The sequence below is a fragment of the Salmo salar genome, chromosome 17, assembly GCF_965601325.2.
Source record: "Salmo salar chromosome 17, fSalSal1, whole genome shotgun sequence".
Taxonomy (NCBI): Eukaryota; Metazoa; Chordata; class Actinopteri; order Salmoniformes; family Salmonidae; genus Salmo; species Salmo salar.
The window spans coordinates 83,540,696-83,566,293 of NC_138307.1; the positions used below are offsets into that span (position 1 = coordinate 83,540,696).

Consider the following 25,598-nt stretch of genomic DNA (forward strand, 5'->3'; position numbering starts at 1 on the left):
TGTCTTGGGGCCTCTCAGTCTGAGTCATAGTGCCGTTAGCTATCTTAGGGCCTTTAAGTCTTCTAGCAGCAGACTCCTCAGAGTCACGTCTATTTACAATAAGTCTTATTACCACTTATTGCAAGTCCACACCCTCCATTTTCTCACAAATCCACACCCTCCATTTTCTCACAAGTCCACACCCTCCATTTTCTCACAAGTCCATTCCATCTCACTAAAGTAGGGGTCAACCATTTCTATCTGCAGGTGTCGTGGTGTGGGTGCAGGCTTTTGTCCCAACCAAGCAGTAACACACCTGACCTGATTTAACTAGTCAGTCTTAAAGGGAAAAGTCAGATGAACTCGTCGATGTCCAGTATTAAAGAACTTATTGTAGTTTCGCAAGCAAACGCTAACTAAAGCTAGCTAGCAACTGCACTAGCACTAGTTAGCAACTGCACTAGTTAGCAACTTCCTTCAAACTACACGCTGAGACAAATTTTATCCACAAGTTCATCTGACTCTGGGGAAAGTAGATAAAGGACCTCAATGACAAAATCCTGAAATATCCCTTTAATTAAAAGACTGGGATAAGCCAATAATCTGAATCAGGTGTGTTACTGCTGGGCTGGATCAAAAACATACACCCATATTGTCTTTGCGGTTGAGATCGGCCATCACTGTTCTGAAGGAAGCTTCTGACTGGGCGTTCACAGGTGGAACTCCAGGATGGTGCAACAGAGTTAAAACATTTTATTCCCTTCCAACTGACACATTTCAAGATGGTGTCCTTCAAGCTGACAAACAGGAAACATGCCTTTTAAAACCCTTTTCCTGCAATGAAATGACAAAATTGTCCTCTAGACTACCGAGAATGTCATTCATATTTTTTATTAATTTTTTTTTTTTTATATATATATATATATATATTTTTTTTTATATTTCAGTCTTCTGTGATGTACATTAAGTGTAATATCGGGATGCAAACTCAAAATGTAATACATTTCAACTCTATATCTGACATGATACAGGTGACTTCTTCTTTAAGCCCATAACCATGTGTGTGAGGTGGATACTTTAGTTTCAAAGTAGATTTGTTTCTGACTACCCAGAATCCCTCTGTGTGACCCTCTCTTTTTACCATGTTCTACATTGTAGAATAATAGTGAAGACATCAAAACTATGCAATAACACACATAGTTGAGAGGATGCCAAGAATGTGCAAAGCTGTCAAGGCAAAGAGTAGCTACTTTGAAGAATCTGGAATACATTTTGATTAAACAAATCAAAATATATATATTTCTTCCAGATTCTTCAAAGTAGCTACTCTTTGCCTTGACCGCTTTGCACATTCTTGGCATCCTCTCAACTATATGTGTTATTTAATAGTTTTGATGTCTTCACTATTATTCTACAATGTAGAAAACTGTAAAAATAAAATAAAAACCCTGGAATGAGTAGGTGTGTCCAAACTTTTGACTGGTAGTGTATATAAATTGACCGTAAAATCACATTTTGCTACGGGGACAATGAAGTAAATTATGAACACGTTTTAGTTTTAAAAAACATGATACGTAGTTGTTTATCTTATTACTAATGAAGCCTGTTAGTGTTCATTTACTACAGTAATGCTGAAGAGCAGCTCTCTATGTGTGTATCTGCTGTGCGTTGGACGGAGTCTTCTCAACCTCATTTATCTTCATCAGATTTTCCGGTCCGAGAGTAGAGTGGTGTCGCTATCTCCTACAAAGAGGGATTTATTCAGACCCCTGGAGGAGGAATGGGACTTACAATGGAGCCCCGGGGGAAACCAGACAGGAGGAGACCGAGGGAACCAGAGTGGAGGAATGGAGGGCGATAGGGAGGGGATGGGAGAAAGACTGGAGATCAAGAAGGGGGAGGGACCAGTGTGAAAAGAGTCCCTCTTCAACCTCCTCCTGCTGGGGTCACAGTCAGCTGCTCCTCCTCCGTGGTCCTCCAGGCCCCAGAACCCTCAGCTTCTACAACTCTTTGTGGTCCCAGCCCCCGCCCTCTTTCCCACAGGCCACGGACTGAAGGACGGACATACACACGGACACACTGGCGACACACACACACACACACACACACAGCATGTCCCTCCAGACATGACGATGAAACATCTCTATTTAAGGACCTCTCCATCCATCTCCACAGCAGCCCACCCCTGCCTCCACATTTAGCAAGGCCAAAGGAAAGAGGAGGACATGCAAGGCTGAGTTGTTTTTCTTTGATATGAGAGGGAGGCCCCGCGTCTGCATTCATTTGATTTCCTGTTTGGTAAAGAAAGAGGAAACCACTGACCAGTACCATCTCTATATCCTCCCTCCTCTGGGGGGGCTTTAGTTGAACAGTATCATCTCTTCTCTTTGTGGGGGTGGGGGGGCTTTAGTGAACAGTATCATCTCTTCTCTTTGTGGGGGGGCTTTAGTGAACAGTATCATCTCTTCTCTTTGTGGGGGTGGGGGGGCTTTAGTGAACAGTATCATCTCTTCTCTTTGTGGGGGGGGGGGGGCTTTAGTGAACAGTATCATCTCTTCTCTTTGTGGGGGGGGGGGGGGGCTTTAGTGAACAGTATCATCTCTTCTCTTTGTGGGGGGGGGGGCTTTAGTGAACAGTATCATCTCTTCTCTTTGTGGGGGGGGGGCTTTAGTGAACAGTATCATCTCTTCTCTTTGTGGGGGGGGGGCTTTAGTGAACAGTATCATCTCTCTTTGTGGGGGGGGCTTTAGTGAACAGTATCATCTCTCTTTGTGGGGGGGGCTTTAGTGAACAGTATCATCTCTCTTTGTGGGGGGGGCTTTAGTGAACAGTATCATCTCTTCTCTTTGTGGGGGGGCTTTAGTGAACAGTATCATCCCTTCTCTTTGTGGGGGGGGGCTTTAGTGAACAGTATCTCTCTTTGTGGGGGGGGGCTTTAGTGAACAGTATCATCTCTTCTCTTTGTGGGGGGGGGGCTTTAGTGAACAGTATCATCTCTTCTCTTTGTGGGGGGGCTTTAGTGAACAGTATCATCTCTCTTTGTGGGGGGGGGGGGGGCTTTAGTGAACAGTATCATCTCTTCTCTTTGTGGGGGGGCTTTAGTGAACAGTATCATCTCTTCTCTTTGTGGGGGGGCTTTAGTGAACAGTATCATCTCTCTTTGGGGGGGGGCTTTAGTGAACAGTATCATCTCTTCTCTTTGTGGGGGGGGGGGCTTTAGTGAACAGTATCATCTCTTCTCTTTGTGGGGGGGGGCTTTAGTGAACAGTCATCTCTCTTTGTGGGGGGGGGCTTTAGTGAACAGTATCTCTCTTTGTGGGGGGGGGGGCTTTAGTGAACAGTATCATCTCTTCTCTTTGTGGGGGGGGGGCTTTAGTGAACAGTATCATCTCTTCTCTTTGTGGGGGGGGGCTTTAGTGAACAGTATCTCTCTTTGTGGGGGGGGGGCTTTAGTGAACAGTATCATCTTTTCTCTTTGTGAGGGGGGGGCTTTAGTGAACAGTATCATCTCTCTTTGGGGGGGGGCTTTAGTGAACAGTATCATCTCTTCTCTTTGTGGGGGGGGGCTTTAGTGAACAGTCATCTCTTCTCTTTGTGGGGGGGGGCTTTAGTGAACAGTATCATCTCTCTTTGTGGGGGGGGGGCTTTAGTGAACAGCTTTAGAGATCATCTCTTTGTGGGGGGGGCTTTAGTGAACAGTATCATCTCTTTGTGGGGGGGCTTTAGTGAACAGTATCATCTCTCTTTGTGGGGGGGCTTTAGTGAACAGTATCATCTCTCTTTGTGGGGGGGCTTTAGTGAACAGTATCATCTCTTTGTGGGGGGGGGCTTTAGTGAACAGTATCATCTCTTCTCTTTGTGGGGGGGGCTTTAGTGAACAGTATCATTTCTTCTCTTTGTGGGGGGGCTTTAGTGAACAGTATCATCTCTCTTTGTGGGGGGGGGGCTTTAGTGAACAGTATCATCTCTTCTCTTTGTGGGGGGGGCTTTAGTGAACAGTATCATCTCTTCTCTTTGTGGGGGGGCTTTAGTGAACAGTATCATCTCTCTTTGTGGGGGGGCTTTAGTGAACAGTATCTCTTTGTGGGGGGGCTTTAGTGAACAGTATCATCTCTTCTCGTTGTGGGGGGGGGCTTTAGTGAACAGTATCATCTCTCTTTGTGGGGGGGGCTTTAGTGAACAGTATCATCTCTCTTTGTGGGGGGGGCTTTAGTGAACAGTATCATCTCTCTTTGTGGGGGGGCTTTAGTGAACAGTATCATCTCTTCTCGTTGTGGGGGGGGCTTTAGTGAACAGTATCATCTCTCTTTGTGGGGGGGCTTTAGTGAACAGTATCATCTCTCTTTGTGGGGGGGGCTTTAGTGAACAGTATCATCTTTCTTTGTGGGGGGGCTTTAGTGAACAGTATCATCTCTCTTTGTGGGGGGGCTTTAGTGAACAGTATCATCTCTTTGTGGGGGGGCTTTAGTGAACAGTATCATCTCTTCTCTTTGTGGGGGGGGGCTTTAGTGAACAGTATCATCTCTCTTTGTGGGGGGGGCTTTAGTGAACAGTATCATCTCTTTGTGGGGGGGGGCTTTAGTGAACAGTATCATCTCTCTTTGTGGGGGGGGGGCTTTAGTGAACAGTATCATCTCTCTTTGTGGGGGGGGCTTTAGTGAACAGTATCATCTCTTTGTGGGGGGGGGGGGGCTTTAGTGAACAGTATCATCTCTCTTTGTGGGGGGGCTTTAGTGAACAGTATCATCTCTTCTCTGTGGGTGGGGGGGGGCTTTATTGAACAGTATCATCTCTCTTTGTGGGGGGGGGCTTTAGTGAACAGTATCTCTTTGTGGGGGGGCTTTAGTGAACAGTATCATCTCTTTGTGGGGGGGCTTTAGTGAACAGTATCATCTCTTCTCTTTGTGGGGGGGGCTTTAGTGAACAGTATCATCTCTTCTCGTTGTGGGGGGGGCTTTAGTGAACAGTCATCTCTCTTTGTGGGGGGGGCTTTAGTGAACAGTATCATCTCTCTTTGTGGGGGGGGCTTTAGTGAACAGTATCATCTCTTTGTGGGGGGGGCTTTAGTGAACAGTATCATCTCTTTGTGGGGGGGCTTTAGTGAACAGTATCATCTCTTCTCTTTGTGGGGGGGGGCTTTTAGTGAACAGTATCATCTCTCTTTGTGGGGGGGGCTTTAGTGAACAGTATCTCTTTGTGGGGGGGCTTTAGTGAACAGTATCATCTCTTCTCTTTGTGGGGGGGGCTTTAGTGAACAGTATCTCTTTGTGGGGGGGGCTTTAGTGAACAGTATCTTTTCTTTGTGGGGGGGGCTTTAGTGAACAGTATCATCTCTCTTTGTGGGGGGGCTTTAGTGAACAGTATCATCTCTCTTTGTGGGGGGGCTTTAGTGGACAGTATCATCTCTTCTCTTTGTGGGGGGGGGCTTTAGTGAACAGTATCATCTCTTTGTGGGGGGGGGCTTTAGTGAACAGTATCATCTCTCTTTGTGGGGGGGCTTTAGTGAACAGTATCATCTCTTTGTGGGGGGGCTTTAGTGAACAGTATCATCTCTCTTTGTGGGGGGGCTTTAGTGAACAGTATCATCTCTCTTTGTGGGGGGGCTTTAGTGAACAGTATCATCTCTTTGTGGGGGGGGGCTTTAGTGAACAGTATCATCTCTTCTCTTTGTGGGGGGGGCTTTAGTGAACAGTATCATTTCTTCTCTTTGTGGGGGGGCTTTAGTGAACAGTATCATCTCTCTTTGTGGGGGGGGGGCTTTAGTGAACAGTATCATCTCTTCTCTTTGTGGGGGGGGCTTTAGTGAACAGTATCATCTCTTCTCTTTGTGGGGGGGCTTTAGTGAACAGTATCATCTCTCTTTGTGGGGGGGCTTTAGTGAACAGTATCTCTTTGTGGGGGGGCTTTAGTGAACAGTATCATCTCTTCTCGTTGTGGGGGGGGGCTTTAGTGAACAGTATCATCTCTCTTTGTGGGGGGGGCTTTAGTGAACAGTATCATCTCTCTTTGTGGGGGGGGCTTTAGTGAACAGTATCATCTCTCTTTGTGGGGGGGCTTTAGTGAACAGTATCATCTCTTCTCGTTGTGGGGGGGGCTTTAGTGAACAGTATCATCTCTCTTTGTGGGGGGGCTTTAGTGAACAGTATCATCTCTCTTTGTGGGGGGGGCTTTAGTGAACAGTATCATCTTTCTTTGTGGGGGGGCTTTAGTGAACAGTATCATCTCTCTTTGTGGGGGGGCTTTAGTGAACAGTATCATCTCTTTGTGGGGGGGCTTTAGTGAACAGTATCATCTCTTCTCTTTGTGGGGGGGGGCTTTAGTGAACAGTATCATCTCTCTTTGTGGGGGGGGCTTTAGTGAACAGTATCATCTCTTTGTGGGGGGGGGCTTTAGTGAACAGTATCATCTCTCTTTGTGGGGGGGGGGCTTTAGTGAACAGTATCATCTCTCTTTGTGGGGGGGGCTTTAGTGAACAGTATCATCTCTTTGTGGGGGGGGGGGGGCTTTAGTGAACAGTATCATCTCTCTTTGTGGGGGGGCTTTAGTGAACAGTATCATCTCTTCTCTGTGGGTGGGGGGGGGCTTTATTGAACAGTATCATCTCTCTTTGTGGGGGGGGGCTTTAGTGAACAGTATCTCTTTGTGGGGGGGCTTTAGTGAACAGTATCATCTCTTTGTGGGGGGGCTTTAGTGAACAGTATCATCTCTTCTCTTTGTGGGGGGGGCTTTAGTGAACAGTATCATCTCTTCTCGTTGTGGGGGGGGCTTTAGTGAACAGTCATCTCTCTTTGTGGGGGGGGCTTTAGTGAACAGTATCATCTCTCTTTGTGGGGGGGGCTTTAGTGAACAGTATCATCTCTTTGTGGGGGGGGCTTTAGTGAACAGTATCATCTCTTTGTGGGGGGGCTTTAGTGAACAGTATCATCTCTTCTCTTTGTGGGGGGGGGCTTTTAGTGAACAGTATCATCTCTCTTTGTGGGGGGGGCTTTAGTGAACAGTATCTCTTTGTGGGGGGGCTTTAGTGAACAGTATCATCTCTTCTCTTTGTGGGGGGGGCTTTAGTGAACAGTATCTCTTTGTGGGGGGGGCTTTAGTGAACAGTATCTTTTCTTTGTGGGGGGGGCTTTAGTGAACAGTATCATCTCTCTTTGTGGGGGGGCTTTAGTGAACAGTATCATCTCTCTTTGTGGGGGGGCTTTAGTGGACAGTATCATCTCTTCTCTTTGTGGGGGGGGGCTTTAGTGAACAGTATCATCTCTTTGTGGGGGGGGGCTTTAGTGAACAGTATCATCTCTCTTTGTGGGGGGGCTTTAGTGAACAGTATCATCTCTCTTTGTGGGGGGGCTTTAGTGAACAGTATCTCTTTGTGGGGGGGGCTTTAGTGAACAGGAATGGTGAAGATGGTTTGGACCTGGATTGGACAGCTGACTAGAAACACATTTGTAAAATGACTTAATGCTACTACACCACATCGTGTGTGTGTGTGTGTGTGTGTGTGTGTCGGTGCTTCCATGATGAGCTTACCTCGTTTCCATGCATATTCCCAACGTATTTGAATTCAGGAATTCCCATCTGGTGCTCAGACGGATTCTTTCCCAGAATGAGCACCCAGAGGTCTCTCCCTGCCGACAAACAATAGCACCATTATACAGAGGAATCACCAAGATATTTACTTATCAAATGAATTCAACCTTGTGCACCAGTGTGTTCGTGTGACTGCCTGTCTGCCTGGTTTTTCCACCAGCCCCTAGAGCAGGACAGAACATTATTCAAATAGTGTTTTAGATTGTGTGGACTGGCACCTGGCAACTCAACGTCAGCTCACAGCCCCCTCTCCTCTCTGCCTCCCCCCTCCGCTCTTCCCCCTCGCCTCAAATAGCGTTCAATAGGAAGAGAATGAAACTCCCTCTGTCCCAGCTCAACCAATCCAATGCTTTTACATTTTGTGGGATATAGTGAAGGAGTGTACACTTCAGGAGCTAGTATAGATTATTGTCCTGTATGAGAGAGACTTCCTGTGTTCCAGTATTTGTCAGAGGGATGTCAGAGCTCTACCACACAACATGTCTGAACCTGCTCCGTGGCCAGTATGTCACCAGTGAGTAATCCTCAAGACTAGCTGGTTCTGGCCGCAGGGTAGAAACTCTGTTCCCCTTTCATCATAACAACTAGAGTAGCAGAATACAGGATAGAAACTCTGTTCCCCTTTCATTATAACAACTAGAGTAGCAGACTACAGGATAGAAACTCTGTTCCCCTTTCATTATAACAACTAGAGTAGCAGACTACAGGATAGAAACTCTGTTCCCTTTAATCATAACAACTAGAGTAGCAGACTACAGGATAGAAACTCTGTTCCCCTTTCATCATAACAACTAGAGTAGCAGACTACAGGATAGAAACTCTGTTCCCCTTTCATCATAACAACTAGAGTAGCAGACTACAGGATAGAAACTGTTCCCCTTTCATCATAACAACTAGAGTAGCAGACTACAGGATAGAAACTCTGTTCCCCTTTCATTATAACAACTAGAGTAGCAGACTACAGGATAGAAACTCTGTTCCCCTTTCATTATAACAACTAGAGTAGCAGACTACAGGATAGAAACTGTTCCCCTTTCATCATAACAACTAGAGTAGCAGACTACAGGATAGAAACTCTGTTCCCCTTTCATTATAACAACTAGAGTAGCAGACTACAGGATAGAAACTGTTCCCCTTTCATCATAACAACTAGAGTAGCAGACTACAGGATAGAAACTCTGTTCCCCTTTCATCATAACAACTAGAGTAGCAGACTACAGGATAGAAACTCTGTTCCCCTTTCATTATAACAACTAGAGTAGCAGACTACAGGATAGAAACTCTGTTCCCTTTCATCACAACAACTAGAGTAGCAGACTACAGGATAGAAACTGTTCCCCTTTCATCATAACAACTAGAGTAGCAGACTACAGGATAGAAACTCTGTTCCCCTTTCATCACAACAACTAGAGTAGCAGACTACAGGATAGAAACTCTGTTCCCCTTTCATCATAACAACTAGAGTAGCAGACTACAGGATAGAAACTCTGTTCCCTTTCATCACAACAACTAGAGTAGCAGACTACAGGATAGAAACTGTTCCCCTTTCATCATAACAACTAGAGTAGCAGACTACAGGATAGAAACTCTGTTCCCCTTTCATCACAACAACTAGAGTAGCAGACTACAGGATAGAAACTCTGTTCCCCTTTCATCACAACAACTAGAGTAGCAGACTACAGGATAGAAACTGTTCCCCTTTCATCACAACAACTAGAGTAGCAGACTACAGGATAGAAACTCTGTTCCCCTTTCATCATAACAACTAGAGTAGCAGACTACAGGATAGAAACTGTTCCCCTTTCATCATAACAACTAGTGGGTTTGTTTACTCTCTAATGGCTCTAAGACAAGTCTATATGGAACCAATTTCTCCACACAATCACACACTTGCATGCAAGCACACCCACCCCTCCATCCACCCCCACTTAAACTTCTGACCAATTATTTCTGAAATGTTGTACATAGAAGCCTGTCATCTCAGCACAGCTGTTTCTGTCCAGGGGCTTAAAGACAAAAACCCTCAAAGTGTCTACAGGCCATAAAGACACACGGGAGGGGTCAAGTAGGAGGGGGCCAGCAGAGCAGGGAGGGGTAAGAGTGTAGCGGGGCAAGGAGAGCGCCAGGAGGGGCAGTAGAGGAATGATCAGAGAGGGGGTCAGCAGAGGAGCGGGACGAGGCAGGTGGTGTACTAGATTAACAGTAATTAGCTAAGAGTCTCTCACCTCGAGCGGCACCAGAAGATTAGGAGGAGGGAGGTTAAATTAAACGGGCCGGCCCAAGACGGGCGACAGGCCTTGAAACACGATGACCTCACAATCTGCCAGAGATTTAGTGCAGGCAGGGAGCCAGGCAGGTAGACAGAGGAGGGCCTAAAGATACTGTACGCTACTTAAAGTGGAACTGACAGTGTTTAGCAACATGAAATCTCATTCAAATCTGTTCCTATACAACCCTGGAAGAATGACACTTAAAAAAAATATATATAAATAAATAAATAAAAAGGTCATTTTCACGTTTTCATAAATTCATGGAATGTTTGGGAATGACAGAGTAAGACATTTGTGAAAATTCTATAGCAATATAAAGTGGGAAAGCTGCCATGCGTTTGGATAATTAATAGACACTGCTGTAAATAAAACCTGATAAAAACCACTGTCTCATCCAGGACCGGAGTCTATGCAGACCGGTGCGGCAGAGCCAATCAGAGCTACAGTAGACCTTTATGCAAACAAGCCATGTACACAGGCCAGCCATCATTCACTTTCAACTGGACTGTGTTGACAGGCAGTTGGTCGGTCCTGCCATCATTCACGATGAACTGGACTGTATGTTGACAGGAAGTAGGGCCTGCCATCATTCACGATGAACTGGACTGTGTGTTGACAGGAAGTAGGGCCTGTCATCATTCACTTTGAACTGGACTGTGTGTTGACAGACAGTAGGGCCTGTCATCATTCACTATGAACTGGACTGTGTTTACAGGAAGTAGGGCCTGTCATCATTCACTATGAACTGGACTGTGTTTACAGGAAGTAGGGCCTCTCATCATTCACTATGAACTGGACTGTGTGTTTACAGGAAGTAGGGCCTCTCATCATTCACTATGAACTGGACTGTGTGTTTACAGACAGTAGGACCTGCCATCATTCACTATGAACTGGACTGTGTGTTTACAGACAGTAGGACCTGTCATCATTCACTATGAACTGGACTGTGTGTTTACAGTAGGACCTGTCATCATTCACTATGAACTGGACTGTGTGTTGACAGGAAGTAGGACCTGCCATCATTCACTATGAACTGGACTGTGTGTTTACAGGAAGTAGGACCTGCCATCATTCACTATGAACTGGACTGTGTGTTGACAGGCAGTAGGACCTGCCATCATTCACTATGAACTGGACTGTGTGTTTACAGGCAGTAGGGCCTGTCATCATTCACTATGAACTGGACTGTGTGTTTACAGGCAGTAGGACCTGTCATCATTCACTATGAACTGGACTGTGTGTTTACAGGCAGTAGGACCTGTCATCATTCACTATGAACTGGACTGTGTGTTTACAGGCAGTAGGACCTGTCATCATTCACTATGAACTGGACTGTGTGTTTACAGGCAGTAGGGCCTGTCATCATTCACTATGAACTGGACTGTGTGTTTACAGGCAGTAGGACCTGTCATCATTCACTATGAACTGGACTGTGTGTTAACAGGCAGTAGGACCTGTCATCATTCACTATGAACTGGACTGTGTGTTTACAGGCAGTAGGACCTGTCATCATTCACTATGAACTGGACTGTGTTTACAGGAAGTAGGGCCTCATCATTCACTATGAACTGGACTGTGTGTTGACAGGAAGTAGGTCCTGTCATCATTCACTATGAACTGGACTGTGTGTTTACAGGCAGTAGGACCTGTCATCATTCACTATGAACTGGACTGTGTGTTTACAGTAGGACCTGCCATCATTCACTATGAACTGGACTGTGTGTTTACAGGCAGTAGGACCTGTCATCATTCACTATGAACTGGACTGTGTGTTTACAGGCAGTAGGGCCTCATCATTCACTATGAACTGGACTGTGTGTTGACAGGCAGTAGGGCCTCATCATTCACTATGAACTGGACTGTGTGTTGACAGGCAGTTGGTCCTGCCATCATTCACTATGAACTGGACTGTGTGTTGACAGACAGTAGCAACAGCGTGACTTTAGATCATTAGAAAGCATTCGCCAAAAGTCACAAAATACACCTGAATGGATTTCTGCAAATATGTCAATACCACGTGAGTCCTCTTACATTTGGAAACTTTACAGTCCTATTGATCAAAACCACCAGGATAAACGGTAGGATCTCTCCCTCAGTTATACACATCAACAAGATCAATAACTAATGCAGAGCAAGATGAGAAGAGCTACATACAGTCTAACGAGGGAACGTAAACACAAACCCTATCAAAATGTTCAGCTACCTGTCCGTCAAAATGGCACTGATAAACGCCGGGGAAATTGTCGCCTGCTCGTCCTTCTGCAGCTTGCCTGCTAATTAAAATGTTTCTCCCAACCCACGTTTTGACATCTGAATGAGAACTTGCTTGCCTTCCCATTTGATCGATGCCAAATACATTTGATTGACAACTAAAAGGTGCCTTCAGTGTGTCAGAGTGCGCTCTGGGTCATTCGTAAACTCCGAGCGCATACTGCACTATAGACCCTGGACGTTCTGGCCGAGGAGTAGGGTTGATCCGAGATTATTCACAACGGCAGTCAAGCTAACTGGCTATAGTTGGCTAGCTACTTCCAGTACAAATGAGAGAACACCTCACTCTGATCATTGTACTCTCCCTAGCAGAGCTGGTTAGGCTGTTTTCATGTTGTCCAGAGTGTTGGTGACGGTAACTGTGCTGCTGGCAACAATTAAAAAAATTTGTGGGGCAGACATTTACCGACACCGGTCATACTCAGCGGGTGTTGCACATTCATAAATTCATCAGTTATTCCGCCACACTCAGACGAGAGTACTCTGAAATCAGAGTAGATAGCTAGAGTGAATTTGCGAACGCAAGAGATATGCTAACTGGATAACAGTCGTTCAAGTTAAGCATAGCTAGCAAAGCGATTCACATTTCTTGCTAGTTAACCCAATGACTTAACTGACTTGCCTAGTTCAATAACTGTTCTTAACAGTGGGTTAACTGCCTTGTTCTGGGGCAGAAAAATACTTTTACCTTGTTTTTACCTTGTCAGCTCTGGGATTTGATCCAGCAACCGTTACTAGTCCAACGCTCTAACCACTAGGCTACCTGACCCCCCCCAAAATGATACCTGCATCTCTAGCTGTAGGAGGGGAAAGGTCGGACTCTCACCCACTCCTCCAATGATAAGACATCCTCCCAGCAGCTACTGTAGCTAACGTTAGGCTCCGTGGTTTTATCTTGCTAAATGAACAGCTACATAACTAGATACGCTAGCCTATTAGCCACGCTACCACTGACTTGGGATCATTGTATTGACATTCCCAGCCTTTGTCCAAAAATATTGAGTCATTGCGAATGGGTGGAGGCAGCAAACAATGTCCCAGGCTAGGTGTGATTTACAACCTGAAAACAACATTTGTTGGACTATCAAGAAATGTATTGGTGAATGATATTAATCATGCATAGAACTTCATCCATCTATTCTGGAATTTAGAGTAAAATACATTTTAAAAATGAACTGCTTATGAAGTTGGTTTTGTAGTATAAAGTGGGAATTTGATATTATGATTGTCTGTTCCACATCTGCAAAGTAGTTAAAACGCTGATAGATACTGCCTAAACACACACTACTTAAAGATACTGCCTAAAACACACTACTTAAAGATACTGCTTAGTGCTTAACAGTACTGCTTAAATACCTCTCAACAGGTGCAAGACACACACTACAGATGTAGGATTTTAATTGGATCACAATTGTTGCTGGGAATTTTCCTGCAATACAGGAAATGCAAACTTGTAGTGTATTTTAGTTTTAAAAAGGCTTCTACAGTTTGTAATTTCCACTTTGAAGTTTCAGACTTGATTTGTATCAACCCCTACAAAAAATGTACATTATAATCCACATTTCCTGTTGCTGCAGGATTATTTTTCTGCTGTAGCAAACTGGCTCAAATTCTGAGCCTACATCTGTACCATTCACACTCTAGGATATCAGCAAGGGTGACTGTATTCAAATGGCTGTCTGAAAAAGTTTTACATCGGAGGGTATTGTCTTAGCCTGTGTCCCAAATAACACTTTATTCCTCATGGGGCTCTGGTCATAAGTAGTAGGGCACTATATTGGCCATGAAATAGGGTACCATTTGGGAGTCATCTTTACAGTGTTGTAGGACTTCTGTCCTCTCTTCACCTGCTTTACTTTAAACCCTTAAGGCCTCAGGATCCGTACGGCTCCAATCTAAAGTGAATTCCTCCCAGGTTCTAATCAATCTAAAGTGAATTCCTCCCAGGTTCTAATCAATCTAAAGTGAATTCCTCCCAGGTTCTAATCAATCTAAAGTGAATTCCTCCCAGGTTCTAATCAATCTAAAGTGAATTCCTCCCAGGTTCTAATCAATCTAAAGTGAATTCCTCCCAGGTTCTAATCAATCTAAAGTGAATTCCTCCCAGGTTCTAATCAATCTAAAGTGAATTCCTCCCAGGTTCTAATCAATCTAAAGTGAATTCCTCCCAGGTTCTAATCAATCTAAAGTGAATTCCTCCCAGGTTCTAATCAATCTAAAGTGAATTCCTCCCAGGTTCTAATCAATCTAAAGTGAATTCCTCCCAGGTTCTAATCAATCTAAAGTGAATTCCTCCCAGGTTCTAATCAATCTAAAGTGAATGGCTGAGCACAGACAGATGCCATCAAAGGGTTCTATAGTCTGGTCTGTCTTTTCAGCTCTCGAGTGACGCATCACCACAGACCCTGGTTTGATCCTGGGCTGTGTCACAACCGGCCGTGATCTGGTGTCCTATAGGGCGGCGCACAATTGGCCCAGCGTCGTCCGGGTTAGAGGAGGGTTTGGCCGGGGTAGTCTGTCAATGTAAAATAAGAACAAATTCTTAACTGACTTGCCAAGTTAAATAAAAGGGAAAAAGTAAAAAGTAAATCCGAAAACAAACAGAGCGATGCCATCAAAAGGTCCTATAGTCTGGTCTGTCTTCTCAGTAACAAAGGGAACAGGGACAGAGTCAGGAAGCAGCAGCGAGTCAACTATGGTAATAACATAGGTTACGACCCTATTCCCTACATAGTGCACTACATTTGACCTGAGACATATGGGCCCTGGTCTAAAGTAGTGAACAATATAGGGAATAGGGTGCCATTTGGAAGCTGCTCCAGAGGTTGAGAGTCTCAATTTGCATCTGAATCTCAGACTGAAACGAGAGAGAGAGAGAGAGAGAGAGAGAGAGAGCTGGAAGAGGAGGAGGGTGCCTCAATGCCAGCTTTGTGTCCAGCCATGCAAAGCAGACACAGTCGCCACAGAAATGCCACCAACTGGCAAGGCAACCCAGGGAGGGTGACAAGGAGATGTTTCAATCTCCCAACACAACACAGTGAAGCACAGAGCAGATACATTGTGATACAATGAACTGTAAATCCAGGGGCTGTCTGCACCACCTCTCTCTCCATTGACTCCAATTCCACCTCCATCACCTCCCATGTGTCACAGTCATTCCCAACAGTGATTGTTGTAGTTTAGTCCATCTATAGCATTGAAGCACTGTACATCTCTCCTGTTTTCTCTCTGATTGAGTCTGAGGCAGGCAGACAGACCAACTGGCAGGCAGACAGACAGACCAACTGGCAGACAGGCAGACAGACAGACCAACTGGCAGGCAGGCAGACAGACCAACTGGCAGGCAGGCAGACAGACAGACCAACTGACAGGCAGGCAGGCAGACAGACCAACTGACAGACAGACAGACAGACAGACAGACAGACCAACTGGCAGGCAGACAGACCAACTGGCAGGCAGACCAACTGGCAGGCAGGCAGGCAGACAGACCAACTGGCAGGCAGACAGACAGACAGACCAACTGGCAGGCAGACAGACAGACAGACCAACTGGCAGGCAGACAGACCAACTGGCAGGCAGGCAGACAGACAGACAGACAGACAGACCAACTGGCAGACAGACAGACAGACAGACAGACTAACTGGCAGGCAGGCAGGCAGACAGACAGACCAACTGGCAGGCAGACAGACAGACAGACAGACCAACTGGCAGACAGACAGACAGACAGACAGACAGACAGACAGACAGACAGACAGACAGACAGACAGACAGACAGACAGACAGACAGACAGACAGACAGACAGACAGACAGACAGACAGACTGACAGACAGACTGTCTGCCTGCTAGTTAGACAGACAGACACAGACCAACTGGCAGGCAGACAGACAGACAGACCAACTGGCAGGCAGACAGACCAACTGGCAGGCAGGCAGACAGACAGACAGACAGACAGACCAACTGGCAGACAGACAGACAGGCAGGCAGACAGACAGACAGACAGACAGACTAACTGGCAGGCAGGCAGGCAGGCAGACAGACAGACCAACTGGCAGGCAGACAGACAGACAGACAGACAGACCAACTGGCAGGCAGACAGACAGACAGACCAACTGGCAGGCAGACAGACAGGCAGGCAGACAGACAGACAGACAGACAGACCAACTGGCAGGCAGACAGGCAGGCAGGCAGACAGACAGACAGACTGTCTGCCTGCCAGTTAGACAGACAGACAGACACAGACCAACTGGCAGGCAGACAGACAGACAGACCAACTGGCAGGCAGACAGACAGACAGACAGACCAACTGGCAGGCAGGCAGACAGACAGAACGACAGACAGACAGACCAACTGGCAGGCAGGCAGACAGACAGAACGACAGACAGACTAACTGGCAGGCAGGCAGGCAGGCAGACAGACAGACCAACTGGCAGGCAGACAGACAGACAGACAGACAGACCAACTGGCAGGCAGACAGACAGGCAGGCAGGCAGACAGACAGACAGACTGTCTGCCTGCTAGTTAGACAGACAGACAGACACAGACCAACTGGCAGGCAGACAGACAGACAGACCAACTGGCAGGCAGACAGACAGGCAGGCAGGCAGACAGACAGACAGACTGTCTGCCTGCCAGTTAGACAGACAGACAGACACAGACCAACTGGCAGGCAGACAGACAGACAGACCAACTGGCAGGCAGACAGACAGACAGACAGACCAACTGGCAGGCAGGCAGACAGACAGAACGACAGACAGACAGACCAACTGGCAGGCAGGCAGACAGACAGAACGACAGACAGACTAACTGGCAGGCAGGCAGGCAGGCAGACAGACAGACCAACTCGCGCAGCGCAGACAGCCACAGCGCAGCGCAGACAGACAGACAGACAGACAGATCTCCCCCCCCAACTGGCAGGCAGGCAGACAGACAGACAGACCAACTGGCAGGCAGGCAGACAGACAGACCAACTGGCAGGCAGGCAGACAGACAGACCAACTGGCAGGCAGGCAGACAGACAGACCAACTGGCAGGCAGCGCAGACAGACCAACTGGCAGGCAGGCAGACAGACCAACTGGCAGGCAGGCAGACAGACAGACCAACTGACAGGCAGGCAGGCAGACAGACCAACTGACAGGCAGGCAGGCAGACAGACAGACCAACTGGCAGGCAGGCAGACAGACCAACTGGCAGGCAGGCAGACAGACAGACAGACCAACTGGCAGGCAGACAGACAGACAGACAGACCAACTGGCAGGCAGCAAGGACCTGACTAGAGTGGATTTCACTTTCAAATCAGAGATGAGAGAACACACACACACACACACACACACACAGTCCTTTTCTTTTCACACCCTGGGACCATCTTCCCTGCATGACAATGCTAGCTGAATAAACATCTCTCAAACCATCCGTCTCTGTGAGCCCTACTAAATGCATCTGTAACAAAATGGAATGGTAGTCACGACAACGGGATCTGTTGTCGTTGGAAAAAGGACTTGTGGTTTTTCTTCTGACATCTGAGAGGGGTTGCTGAGGAGGACATCACCACTACTGGTGGGTTCTCTCTCTAAAGTCACACTCTGTAAGATGTACTGCTCTGAGAGAACCGTCAGTCTCTGGACCAGGGACATCACCACTACTGGTGGGTTCTCTCTCTAAAGTCACACTCTGTAAGATGTACTGCTCTGAGAGAACCATCCGTCTCTGGACCAGGGACATCACCACTACTGGTGGGATCTCTCTCTAAAGTCACACTCTGTAAGATGTACTGCTCTGAGAGAACCGTCAGTCTCTGGACCAGGGACATCACCACTACTGGTGGGTTCTCTCTCTAAAGTCACACTCTGTAAGATGTACTGCTCTGAGAGAACCATCAGTCTCTGGACCAGGGACATCACCACTACTGGTGGGTTCTCTCTCTAAAGTCACACTCTGTAAGATGTACTGCTCTGAGAGAACCATCCGTCTCTGGGACTCCTACAACAATAAAACACAAGAGGTTCATAGCTTGTTACAATAAGGAAAGATCAGACAGCTGTAAGCCCATTTAGATAGGATTTATTGATAGCCTATTTGTTAAAACCCAGGGGGACGGCTACATTTCATCAATTCACGTTGACTGTGGCTTTAAAACCACCTTCATTGTTTTAAAGTAACAAGAGACCGTAAAATGAGGCCGCTCTGTGTTCATGCTGCAGCAGCGATGAGAGAGAGAGAGAGAGAGACTCACTCTACTTCGGCAGCAACCTGCGTGACAGTCCTGAACCCCAGCCAAGATCCTTATCAAACTGTTGTGTCTAAGTCCCAACTGGTACCCTTTATAGTGCACAACTTTTGACCAGGGGGAATAGGGTGCCATTTGGGACAAAGCCCATACTGTATGTTACAAAATAGAGAGTTTCTCACCAGACATGAAAGTGTCAGGCCTCTCTGATCCTGTCTCCTGAATCTACAACACCAACATGAGGTATATCTCCTGTATCTCTCTACAACACCAACAGACAGGAATATCTCCTGTATCTCTACAACACCAACAGACAGGAATATCTCCTGTATCTCTACAACACCAACAGACAGGAATATATCCTTTATCTCTCTACAACACCAACAGACAGGAATATCTCTCTACAACACCAACAGACAGGAATATCTCCTGTATCTCTACAACACCAACAGGCAGGAATATCTCCTGTATCTCTACAACACCAACAGACAGGAATATCTCCTGTATCTCTACAACACCAACAGACAGGAATATCTCCTGTATCTCTACAACACCAACAGGCAGGAATATCTCCTGTATCTCTACAACACCAACAGACAGGAATATCTCCTGTATCTCTACAACACCAACAGGCAGGAATATCTCCTGTATCTCTACAACACCAACAGACAGGAATATCTCCTGTATCTCTACAACACCAACAGACAGGAATATCTCCTGTACTCTACAACACCAACAGACAGGAATATCTCCTGTATCTCTACAACACCAACAGGCAGGAATATCTCCTGTATCTCTACAACACCAACAGACAGGAATATCTCCTGTATCTCTACAACACCAACAGACAGGAATATCTCCTGTATCTCTACAACACCAACAGACAGGAATATCTCCTGTATCTCTACAACACCAACAGGCAGGAATATCTCCTGTATCTCTACAACACCAACAGACAGAAATATATCCTTTATCTCTCTACAACACCAACAGACAGGAATATCTCCTGTATCTCTACAACACCAACAGGCAGGAATATCTCCTGTATCTCTACAACACCAACAGGCAGGAATATCTCCTGTATCTCTACAACACCAACAGACAGAAATATATCCTGTATCTCTCTACAACACCAACAGACAGGAATATCTCCTGTATCTCTCTACAACACCAACATGCAGGTATATCTCCTGTATCTCTACAACACCAACAGGCAGGAATATCTCCTGTATCGCTCTACAACACCAACAGACAGGAATATCTCCTGTATCTCTACAACACCAACAGGCAGGAAATATCTCCTGTATCTCTACAACACCAACAGACAGGGATATCTCCTGTATCTCTACAACACCAACATGACAGGAATATCTCCTGTATCTCTACAACACCAACAGACAGGAATATCTCCTGTACTCTACAACACCAACAGACAGGAATATCTCCTGTATCTCTACAACACCAACAGACAGGAATATCTCCTGTATCTCTACAACACCAACAGACAGGAATATCTCCTGTATCTCTACAACACCAACAGACAGGAATATCTCCTGTATCTCTACAACACCAACAGACAGGAATATCTCCTGTATCTCTACAACACCAACAGACAGGAATATCTCCTGTATCTCTACAACACCAACAGACAGGAATATCTCCTGTATCTCTACAACACCAACAGACAGGAATATCTCCTGTATCTCTACAACACCAACAGGCAGGAATATCTCCTGTATCTCTACAACACCAACATGGAGGAATATCTCCTGTATCTACAACACCAACATGGAGGAATATCTCCTGTATCTCTACAACACCAACAGACAGGAATATCTCCTGTATCTCTACAACACCAACAGGCAGGAATATCTCCTGTATCTCTACAACACCAACAGACAGGAATATCTCCTGTATCTCTACAACACCAACAGACAGGAATATCTCCTGTATCTCTACAACACCAACAGACAGGAATATCTCCTGTATCTCTCTACAACACCAACAGACAGGAATATCTCCTGTATCTCTCTACAACGCCAACAGACAGGAATATCTCTCTACAACACCAACAGGCAGGAATATCTCCTGTATCTCTACAACACCAACAGACAGGAATATCTCCTGTATCTCTACAACACCAACATGAGGAATATCTCCTGTATCTCTACAACACCAACAGACAGGAATATCTCCTGTATCTCTACAACACCAACAGGCAGGAATATCTCCTGTATCTCTACAACACCAACAGGCAGGAATATCTCCTGTATCTCTACAACACCAACAGACAGGAATATCTCCTGTATCTCTCTACAACACCAACAGACAGGAATATCTCCTGTATCTCTACAACACCAACATGAGGTATATCTCCTGTATCTCTACAACACCAACAGACAGGAATATCTCCTGTATCTACAACACCAACAGACAGGAATATCTCCTGTATCTCTACAACACCAACAGACAGGAATATCTCCTGTATCTACAACACCAACAGACAGGAATATCTCCTGTATCTCTACAACACCAACAGACAGGAATATCTCCTGTATCTACAACACCAACAGACAGGGATATCTCCTGTATCTCTACAACACCAACAGACAGGAATATCTAACTGTAACTTTGCAGCAGAAGCCCCTTCCCTTTTTCCATGTTGTTACGTTACTGCCTTATTCTAAAATGGATTAAAACAAATAATCCTCAATCTACACACAATACCCCATAATGACAAAGTGAAAACAGGTTTAAACATTTTTGCAAATGTATTACAAATTAAAAACCGAAATACCTTAATTACATAAGCATTCAGACCCTTTGCTATGAGACTCAATTTAGTTCAGGTGCATCCTGTTTCCTTTGATCATCCGTGAGATGTTTCTACAACTTGATTGGAGTCCACCTTTGGTAAATTCTATTGATTGGGCATGATTTAGAAAGGCACACACACACACACACACACACACGTCTATTTAAGGTCCCACAGTTGACAGCGCATCTCAGAGCACGGTCAGATTACTGTCAGGGGAGAAGGGTCTTGGTCAGGGAGTTGACCGAGAACCCGATGGTCATTCTGACAGAGCTCCTCTGTGGAGATGGGAGAACCATCTTTGCAGCTCTCCACCAATCAGGCCTTTATGGTAGAGTGGCCAAATAGAAGTCACTCCTCATTTTTAAAAAAAAGCACATGACAACCTGCTTGGAGTTTGCCAAAAGGCACCTAAAGGACTCTCAGACCATGAGAAATAAAATTCTACAAGATTAAACTCTTTGGTCTGAATGTCAAGCGTTACATCTGGAGGAAAATTGGCACCATCCCTACGGTGAAGCATGGTGGTGGCAGCATCAGCTTGTGGGGATGTTTTTCAGCAGCAGGGACTAGGAGAATAGTCAGGATCGAGAGATTGATGAATGGAGCAAAATAGAGAGATCCTTGATGAAAACCTGCTCCAGAGCACTCAGGACCTCAGACTGGGGCGAAGGTTCACCTTCCAACAGGACAACGACCCTAAGCCCATAGCCAAGACAACACAGGAGGGGCTTTGGGACAAGTCTCTGAATTTCCTTGAGTGACCCAGTCAGAGCCCGGACTTAAACCCGATCAAACATCTCTGGAGAGACCCGAAAATAGCTGTGCAGTGACGCTCCCCATCCAACCTGACAGAGCATGAGAGGATCTGCAGAGAAGAATGGGAGAAACTCCCCAAATACAGGTGTACCAAGCTTGTAGCGTCATACCCAAGAAGACTCGATGCTGTAATTGCTGCCAAAGGTTCTTCACCAAAGTACTGAGTGAAGGGTCTGAATACTTATGTAAATGTGATAGTTTTAAAAATATTTGTAATACATTTGCCAACATTTCTAAAAACCTGTTTTTGCTTTGTCATTATGGGGTATTGTGTGTAGATTGATGAGGGGAAAAAACTATTTAATCCATTTTAGAATAAGGCTGTAACATAACAAAATGTGGAAAAAGTGAAAGGGTCTGAATACTCTCAGAATGTACTGTAATAATCCACATGGGTGTATATGTGGTAAAACTACAATCAGCCACATCACAGAACCAGGGGTGCGGCATCAACCCAGCCTCCAGAACCAGGGGTGTGGTACCAACCCAGCCTCCAGAACCAGGGGTGCGGTACCAACCCAGCCTCCAGAACCAGGGGTGCGGTACCAACCCAGCCTCCAGAACCAGGGGTGTGGCACCAACCCATTCTCCAGAACCAGGGGTGTAGTATCAACCCAGCCTCCAGAACCAGGGGTGTGGAACCAACCCAGCCACCAGAACCAGGGGTGCGGCACCAACCCAGCCTCCAGAACCAGGGGTGTAGTATCAACCCAGCCTTCAGAACCAGGGGTGTGGAACCAACCCAGCCACCAGAACCAGGGGTGCGGTACCAACCCAGCCTCCAGAACCAGGGGTGTGGTACCAACCCAGCCTCCAGAACCAGGGGTGTGGAAACAACCCAGCCTCCAGAACCAGGGGTGTGGCATCAACCCAGCTTCCAGAACCAGGGGTGTGGCACCAACCCAGCCTCCAGAACCAGGGGTGTAGTATCAACCCAGCCTTCAGAACCAGGGGTGTGGAACCAACCCAGCCTCCAGAACCAGGGGTGCGGTACCAACCCAGCCTCCAGAACCAGGGGTGTGGCACCAACCCAGCCTCCAGAACCAGGGGTGTAGTATCAACCCAGCCTTCAGAACCAGGGGTGTGGCACCAACCCAGCCTCCAGAACCAGGGGTGTGGCACCAACCCAGCCTCCAGAACCAGGGGTGTGGTACCAACCCAGCCTGCCCCTCTGTGTGGTAGTGGTAGACCAGGGGGAGGAGGAGCCAGCGGTGTGTGATGGTACAGCCCCAAAAACAACTCAGCCAGTATGAGGCAGATCAGCTTTAGTGAACTATCTACAAAAACAACACAATCAGCCAGTATGAGGCAGATCAGCTTTAGTGAACTATCTACAAAAACATATTTACAAAGAAATACAGGTAGGAGCTGATCAGCATGTTATATTACAGCAGGTCACCTACTACAACGCTGTTCAGCCAAACAGGTCTTCATCAGACAGCATTGTGGTACAGCCCAGCTGCATAGGGCCTCTGTGTCACAGTATCCACAGAAAATGGTGCCCCGCCTCGGCCCGCGCTCGGCGGTCGTCGTCGCCGGTCTACTAGATGCCACCGATCTATGTTTCTGTGTTCGTTGAGTTTTGTCTGTCTAGGTCCGCACCCGTTTCCTTTTCTGTCATTAGTGGGGGGGGGGATTTCGTTTGTTCCTTTGGGTTTGTTTTTTGTGCGGGATTAATTGTTTGTCAGCGGGCAGTGGTGGTTGACGCTGTTGCTGGGTTTTCCTCCAGCGTATTATATTGGATTATTTATTGTTGCCGGGCTGCGCCCCGTGTCTATTTTTCTTCATTGGTGGAATTACCCGTTTTCCCTTTTGGGGCATTGTGCGCTCCCTGTGCCTTTTGACCACCGAGTGTTTTGGGTGTGAATACGCTCCCTGTGCCTTTTGACCACCGAGTGTTTTGGGTGTGAATACGCTCCCTGTGCCTTTTGACCACCGAGTGTTTTGGGTGTGAATACGCTCCCTGTGCCTTTTGACCACCGAGTGTTTTGGGTGTGAATACGCTCCCTGTGCCTTTTGACCACCGAGTGTTTTGGGTGTGAATACGCTCCCTGTGCCTTTTGACCACCGAGTGTTTTGGGTGTGAATACGCTCCCTGTGCCTTTTGACCACCGAGTGTTTTGGGTGTGAATACGCTCCCTGTGCCTTTTGACCACCGAGTGTTTTGGGTGTGAATAAACTTCGGCACTATTGGACAATAGTCTCCTGCATTTGACTCTGCTCTTTCCTCCTGCCCTAAGTATCCGTGACACTCTGTAAGAGGAAGACTATGTCCCAAATTATACCCTATTCTCTATGTAGTGCACATAGGGCTCAGGTCAAAAGTAGTGCACTACATAGGGAATAGGACTCCATTTGGGACGCAGAGTGCCAAAACTCAGAGGAGAGGTGCGTTACATTCCTCTAGTCCAGTTTGGGCAGAACCCACAGAGCAGGACCACACTTCCCTCTGGAGCTTCACTGTATGCACATACAGTATGCTAACACCCAAGAGACTGGATGGGCCGTCGGTTGGTTCTTACATTATAGGGCCCTGAGTTTCTCCTGGTCAGGTGACGTGTTCTGGAACACTCCCTGGCTCTAGCCCAGAGTTTCTCCTGGTCAGGTGACGTGTTCTGGAACACTCCCTGGCTCTAGTCCAGAGTTTCTCCTGGTCAGGTGACGTGTTCTGGAACACTCCCTGGCTCTAGCCCAGAGTTTCTCCTGGTCAGGTGACGTGTTCTGGAACACTCCCTGGCTCTAGCCCAGAGTTTCTCCTGGTCAGGTGACGTGTTCTGGAACACTCCCTGGCTCTAGCCCAGAGTTTCTCCTGGTCAGGTGACGTGTTCTGGAACACTCCCTGGCTCTAGCCCAGAGTTTCTCCCGGTCAGGTGACGTGTTCTGGAACACTCCCTGGCTCTAGCCCAGAGTTTCTCCTGGTCAGGTGACGTGTTCTGGAACACTCCCTGGCTCTAGCCCAGAGTTTCTCCTGGTCAGGTGACGTGTTCTGGAACACTCCCTGGCTCTAGCCCAGAGTTTCTCTTGGTCAGGTGACGTGTTCTGGAACACTCCCTGGCTCTAGCCCAGAGTTTCTCTTGGTCAGGTGACGTGTTCTGGAACACTCCCTGGCTCTAGCCCAGAGTTTCTCTTGGTCAGGTGACGTGTTCTGGAACACTCCCTGGCTCTAGCCCAGAGTTTCTCTTGGTCAGGTGACGTGTTCTGGAACACTCCCTGGCTCTAGCCCAGAGTTTCTCCTGGTCAGGTGACGTGTTCTGGAACACTCCCTGGCTCTAGCCCAGAGTTTCTCTTGGTCAGGTGACGTGTTCTGGCACACTCCCCGGCTCTAGCCCAGAGTTTCTCTTGGTCAGGTGACGTGTTCTGGAACACTCCCTGGCTCTAGCCCAGAGTTTCTCCTGGTCAGGTGACGTGTTCTGGAACACTCCCTGGCTCTAGCCCAGAGTTTCTCTTGGTCAGGTGACGTGTTCTGGAACATTCCCTGGCCATGATTATGCCGTGGTGCCACATGTCAGTGATATATGGTGCTGACTGTACTTCCCTTGTCATGTGGTTTCTGATTCAGCTCCATACTGTATGGATAGAATTATAACATGCAGGCTCAACAACACATTGATTCCTCTTCCCCACTCAGCCGTTAT

General features: G+C 46.9%; 1 protein-coding gene across 2 annotated transcripts in view; it reads right to left on the minus strand.

The window, feature by feature from the left end:
- Nucleotides 1-25,598, minus strand: part of LOC123731977 (carboxypeptidase M) — a 103,577-nt gene that overhangs the window by 73,977 nt on the left and 4,002 nt on the right. The window contains exon 3 of one of the 2 annotated variants that reach the window (XM_082964276.1): nt 7,504-7,601. The exons of the other annotated variant lie outside the window; for it this stretch is intronic. Coding sequence (XP_082820402.1) covers nt 7,504-7,601 — 98 coding nt within the window. The remainder of the gene's footprint in view (nt 1-7,503; nt 7,602-25,598) is intronic. 2 annotated transcript variants of the gene reach the window in all.